Raw genomic sequence first — 6,374 nt, 5'->3', positions numbered from 1 at the left:
ATATATAAGAGTGATGTATGGAAAATGTTCATACTAATGTTCAGAGTTTGAAGCAAGCATTCAGGTTTCTAAAGAAATATTAACTCTACAATAAGAAATGTATGTATCAAAATGGCACATACTTTACTCTTAACAGTGAAATTTGTTGTTAAATAAATCTTAATATTTTACATATTTTCTGCTTTACTACTCTTGTTCAAAAAGGTACCTTTATAGTTTAAACTTTTTACAAACGACTCTGTACATTCTACAAATTTCAAAAATTAAGATGCACCCACTACAACAAGAAATTGCTAAGTTGCATAATATTAAAGTTAAATGTAAACCAATTTTAACTATTCAAACCAGAGATCAATAACTCTACTGTATGTAGATACATTTATTGTGCAAATCTAACCAAAAACTAAACATCTTTAATCATCAGTCATTTTATTTCAGAATATTTGTAATATCTTTACTTTTCACTTATTATTATAGCTTATATTGATTACAATTACATTTGAGGTGCAGAAAATATTACACATCATTAAGAGAATAAAACCATACATATCCAGCTTTCACCTGCAACAATTCCACGAGAGATCTTGTGACTAAGTCTTTCTTCTTCCGATACAGTTTTAAACAACTTAGATTTGGGTTCTTCTTCAAAAACTGTTAGCTCTGACAAAATCTGCTCAAATCTTATTCGCTCTTTTGGATCCAATTCTCCAGGAAGAATTACTCCTACAGCAGCCTCTAGAAGAGAGTTGTCAGAAATTTTGATTTGAAACTGTGTTCTTTCAACAGGTAATAATATGTTTATCTAATAAACTTTCAGCTATGTTAGCAAAATGCATTTGAATGACAAACATTATTACATGCACTGTTATATCACAAGTGAAAAGTGTCAAAAACTGTATTTTTTTACTTACTTTTTCAATCCCATTTTTACTTTTTTTTTTAAACTGTCCTCAATGCAACAACCATTAGTGATGCAGGTAGGTCAAGTACATAAAATGAGGACAATGAGCTTATCAAAAAAATAATATAAAGGTACAAATAATGGATGGAAACAAAATCATGATGTACAAGTTTAACAAAGTATAAGATGTTTCAACTCCTAAGCTGCCAAGATATGGTACATCATGGAACCATAATTAGAAGACTTTTTAATGACTAATTGTCAATCACTATTTCCAAGCATATTAATAAATAATTTCATTAATACACAACCAAAGATTCATGAAATTGTCAGTATATTACATAAAAATATGCTTACATAACTAAAAAATCAAAATTCTAATTGTTTCAAACACATAAAATCCCAAGTACATGTATGTCCAGAACAAATATGTAAAATCATGATAACAAGCTAGCCCAGAAAGGTTAATTGATCATGCAAAATAATATAAATGTTTAATATGAGAAAAAACATTAACACACACACAAAACAATAGTGCATCACGAATTAAGGTTTAACAAGAATAATCTTGTACATTAATTTCAATTCCCAGATCAACTAACCGTGCGAGTCACAAATTTAAAAAGTTATTTCTTATAAAAAATGAACTTATCTGTATTTAACATCAATCCTCTGTGCAACAGTGATTCATCCATAGTCAAATAAATGGGATTACAAAAATATTTTTGTTATTCCTTAAACCCACATTAATAATTAATATGATAATATTAAACCATGATAATATCAGAGTTAATTACAAAAAAAAGGATGAATTGACATGATTATCACAATACTACTGATAGGATTGTTATGGTACAATCCAACATTTATAGTTTTCTGATTTATGCTTGGATGGCATCCAAGATATTAAGTCTTAATACATGTATAATTAAGGAATTCTAAGTATTAATGAAAGTTAATTTAATAATGTTGCAAGCTGCTAAATTACATTGTTTCTTTTCAGGTTTTACTTATGGTAAGATATCTTAAAGAGGTATATTTAATGTTTTGGTAACCTACTTCACCCAAAAGAACTTCTGTCAGCAGGACAGTTCTTGGGTTATTAACCCTATTACCACAGGTCATGGGTAAAAGGCCATGTTGACTTGCATTCAAAATTTTATTGAACTACTATTTTATGAATTTATGTCAATAAATTTGGTACCAAACTATAGATTATAATTCCAATTTTAGTATTATACATTAGCTCATTTCTTAATTTAAAAGTAAATATAAAAAAATCACCTAAACTTCAATGTTTGTGTGTGTCATGTGGTATGTTAAATGTAGCACAGGTTCAAATTATATGTTAATAATATCAAAATACAAAGTCTATAGTTTTGTATGAATTAGGAACTCAAATTACCAATATTAACAACCTAGAGTATAAAATAAGAACCTCACATCTTTTCTATTTACTGAGATATCACTCAGGTACTAAATTAAACACGGTGGCCTTGCTCACCTCTTTTCATTTTTGGAAACAGTCCCTTATATACACTTACTTCTGTATATGACATGCGAATAACCAATCGAAAGCTCAGAATGTCCACCTAGTGGCTTTCTCAGCCATTTTTAACTGTTAAGACGTCATTACATTATTTCGATAGAAATCTCCATGCTGGTAAAGTTCTTATTTTTTTAGACCCAAATACAACTTAGTTACTAAGTTTGATAAATTCCAGAGGATTTATATGGTATTGATATAGTAATTTATAATTTTTGGTTATTTCAAATGAATATATATATAAATGTATAATGTTATGAGATTTAAGCTATTTAGACTACACATTTATGTTTTGGTTATAATTTGTAGTTATTCTAGAAACAAAAAAATATAATTTATATATATTTCCTAATTTTTTATGGTGATTACGAGGTTGGTCAAATTGACAGACCCCATATAGTTAGGGTAGAGAAAATAACAGACATAATATAAAACAAACATTTGAAATGTATTTAGAAGGCTGTAAAGATTACACAAGTAATATTTGAGATTTTTGGAATGAAGAATAGTTTTTAATCATAACATGAAAATCACTTTTCACTTAGACTAGTAATGAAACAAGACTAGATATGTTCACAAACAAATCAATTAGTAGAAAATACTTCATTAAAAAATCTGATTTTTTGTGTACAAAAGACTTGGAATCACGACTAAAAGTCTAACAAATTTTGTGAAAATATAAATTCAACATTAAAAATTATAGTATAAATACTTAACGTGTGCAAATGTGTATAAGAACTCGTGTATTTTATACCAAGCCCATTGCGAAAGGGTAAGTATTTGATGACACTCAACCAATACAGCTTATATAAATGACTGAACATACTTTGTTCTCGTGATGTGACATCAGGGAACATGAAGGCTCCAAAGCCACTATGAAGAACTGGTGATTTTCCAGGTAGCAACGGGTAACTCCAATTCCCAATTTGTAGCCAGGCTGGAGGTCGGGTGGATGCCTGACCTGAAGCAGAAGCAGTAAATTTGTATATGTATAAACAAGTAGGGCTTGAAGGTACACTAACATAGCCCTCTGGTGACACACAAAATAACTGTACTCCTCCAGGTATAGAAAATAGCTCTTCAGCTCTCTCAGCTTCAACTTGTATATCATCTGCAACTTCTCCCAACTCACCATCAAGCATACTTTCAGATAATGAAATGGAGACATCAGAAATGTCATGATTTTTACTTATATTAGTTGAAGGTGAGGAGACTGGAACCAATGGGCAAGCCTCTTCATATGATGGAAGATTATCTTCACTCACTAGACTGAGGGAACTTGGTTGTGGCAATTTTGTTAAAACTCTAATCCTTGATTCTACTTCTGATATGGTTTGCCTCATCTTCTGCTGCATCTTCCGTGCATCATTCCACTGACGACCAGCACAATATGGTCGGTCACATCGGACATTAATTGCCTTCTCAAGTTTTTTTAAACCTTTAATATACATTTCCTTGGCCATATAAGGGTGTCCTTCTTCTTCATAAGTAATTCCCTGTGACACATAAATATATGCTTCATCATGATTTGTTTTAATTGTTTGCAGATTTTCCTCAATATTTGTTTCTTCTTCTGAAAAAGGCTTCTCTCCCCCACAAGTTTTTTCTGGATGGTTGGACTTAGCTGCTGCCATTCCACTAACAAAAGAAACTTGAATATTAATTAAAACCAAAATACAAATATATGTACAAGTACACAAATTTATACTTACCAATACCCTCACAGTTACACTAACTAGTCCATCTGAAAATAACCCAATACCATTATATTTAACACTGCATAAATATATATTGAAACATCTTTTCCAAGCAAAAAAAGGATCACTAACTTAGATTTTAAAACCCACAAAACAATACCTAACAAAAATTAGTCGATTAACTCAATTAATAGATAACTGGTTACATATAAGCTTTGATCACATCAATTAGTCAGCATTTCTATTAACTGGTAAATACCAGTCACAGACTGGTTCCAAAGCTATTTAACCAACAAAGACTGAAGTCACTAGTCAGTTTGACTGACTGCAAAACTTTAGCAAGCAGCAGCTATCTCAGCACATGTGCATTAAGTCAGGCCCCCTCATTTCCTTTTCCTTTCAACAAAAATTATTATACATAATTACAAATAAAAATCTAAACTTTGAACCTCCTACCCTCTTTCTAGTGTTTGCTAATAAACCTTGCACAGCTGATGGACATGATTATAACCGACAGAAAGAGCATATTCACACAAATCTTGTCTTTCTTTAATTTCTATGCCATAAACCATTAGTCAGTGATATTGCTTGGTTATGGTTACCTCATATTTTGATGCTCCGAATGTTAAAGGTATTTTCTCCACCTTTTTATAGCTTACTTAAAAAGATGGATAAATTATAGAAGTTTTAGGACATTCTATTCTAGCAACTGATATATTTTTTGTTTTCTAAAGCTAAACAAATTTTTTTACACCAAAATTTATGAGACTCAACAAGGTTTACAGAAGAATATTGAAAATGTTTACTCAAGGGCAAAAGAGCACAAGTATGCAGTAGATGCTACAAATCTTTGTTTTTATGCTTACTTATTGTAATATATTTTTAACAAAGTAATGAAATAAAAATTAGAAATTGCTCAGCTTATCCTCACAAAATTTCAGTAAAATAAAATGTCTAAAATTTCAAGAGCTCAATCTCTCTGTGAGACATTACATTCGCCAATCATGTGGTGATTATGTCAGTTCTATAGGAAATAGTTGATGGGTTCCCATTGTGATTTAATGTCTTTGACATGAAGGTTACTGCTCCAAAGGGTACAAAGTACAGCAATAACACCATAAAATTAAAAGAAAACAGATGTGGAAAGGCTAACAATTAAGATAAGCATTTGGAACTTTTTGATTAACAGCAGAGAGGGAGAAAAATTATATTAATTTTACCTAGTATTTTTCAAATCTTTTATTTCATTGTACATTAAAGATTTCACTATAGGTACCATCAGTGCAGAGAAAATGAGACAAAATAGTTTTACCAGAAAACCGACTGATATTCATTTAACCCTCTATGCTTGGGCATCCTTTATTGTGTATGTGACAATGTTTTTAGTGACTTGTATTCAAAATTTAATTAAACTACTTTTTGTTTATGTTATACCTATTAGTATAAAAAAAATTGAAGCTAATAATCCATATGTTAATAATATACAAGTTTTAAGTTCTAAATGTTATAATGCAATATTTAAAAAAATGCTGAATTTCCCCTAGGGTGAGAAATGTGAGATTTTATTCTCTAGGCATCCCCTCTTCTCTAATTCATTCACCACCCCTCCAATAAGTACAAAACTTAAAGTAATTACTCACTATAAAATCATCATCAATGTGAGATTTTATTCTCTAGGCATCCCCTCTTCTCCAATTTATTCACCACCCCTCCAATAAGAACAAAACTTAAAGTAATTACTCACTATAAAATCATCATCATTCAAATAAAGCATAATTTTTATAGCCTTCAAACTTGTTCGGTTACAGCCCCCTCTTGCCACACCCACCTGTCATATCCTTTATTTTAGGATTTGTTAATAGTTCTCTCTTATATTAAATACTATATCATTTAGAACCAATAGAAAGACAAAGTTTTCATCTAATAACCCTTTCGAGAGGGGTCACAGGTGAAAGGTCATGTCATCTTATTTGTTGACTCGCATTCAAAATTTTATTGAACTACCATTTCATGAATTTATGTCAATAACTTTGGTATCAAACTGTAGATAATAATTCAAGTTTTATTACTATAAATTACTCAATTTCTTTATTTAAAAGCAAATATAAAAAAAACACAGATAAACATTGATTTTTGTGTGTCACATGATATGTTGAATGCAACACTGGTTCAAATTAGATGTTTGTGAAGTCAAAATACTAAGTCTACAGTTTCAAACAAATTAGAAACT

At 30.2% G+C, this 6,374-nt stretch overlaps 1 protein-coding gene across 1 annotated transcript in view; it reads right to left on the bottom strand.

Annotated features, from left to right (window-relative positions):
• LOC106466435 (spartin-like) overlaps positions 1 to 6,374 on the bottom strand; it is a 32,488-nt gene that overhangs the window by 21,651 nt on the left and 4,463 nt on the right. The window contains exons 2-3 of the mRNA XM_013926718.2: positions 3,274 to 4,085; positions 562 to 735 (exon numbers count right to left, since the gene is read on the bottom strand). Coding sequence (XP_013782172.1) covers positions 562 to 735; positions 3,274 to 4,085 — 986 coding nt within the window. The remainder of the gene's footprint in view (positions 1 to 561; positions 736 to 3,273; positions 4,086 to 6,374) is intronic.

This window comes from Limulus polyphemus, unplaced genomic scaffold, assembly GCF_000517525.1.
Source record: "Limulus polyphemus unplaced genomic scaffold, Limulus_polyphemus-2.1.2 Scaffold2258, whole genome shotgun sequence".
In the NCBI taxonomy this organism is placed as follows: domain Eukaryota; kingdom Metazoa; phylum Arthropoda; class Merostomata; order Xiphosura; family Limulidae; genus Limulus; species Limulus polyphemus.
Note: the sequence above shows the minus strand (reverse complement) of the source record. Positions and strands in the feature narration are given on the sequence as shown.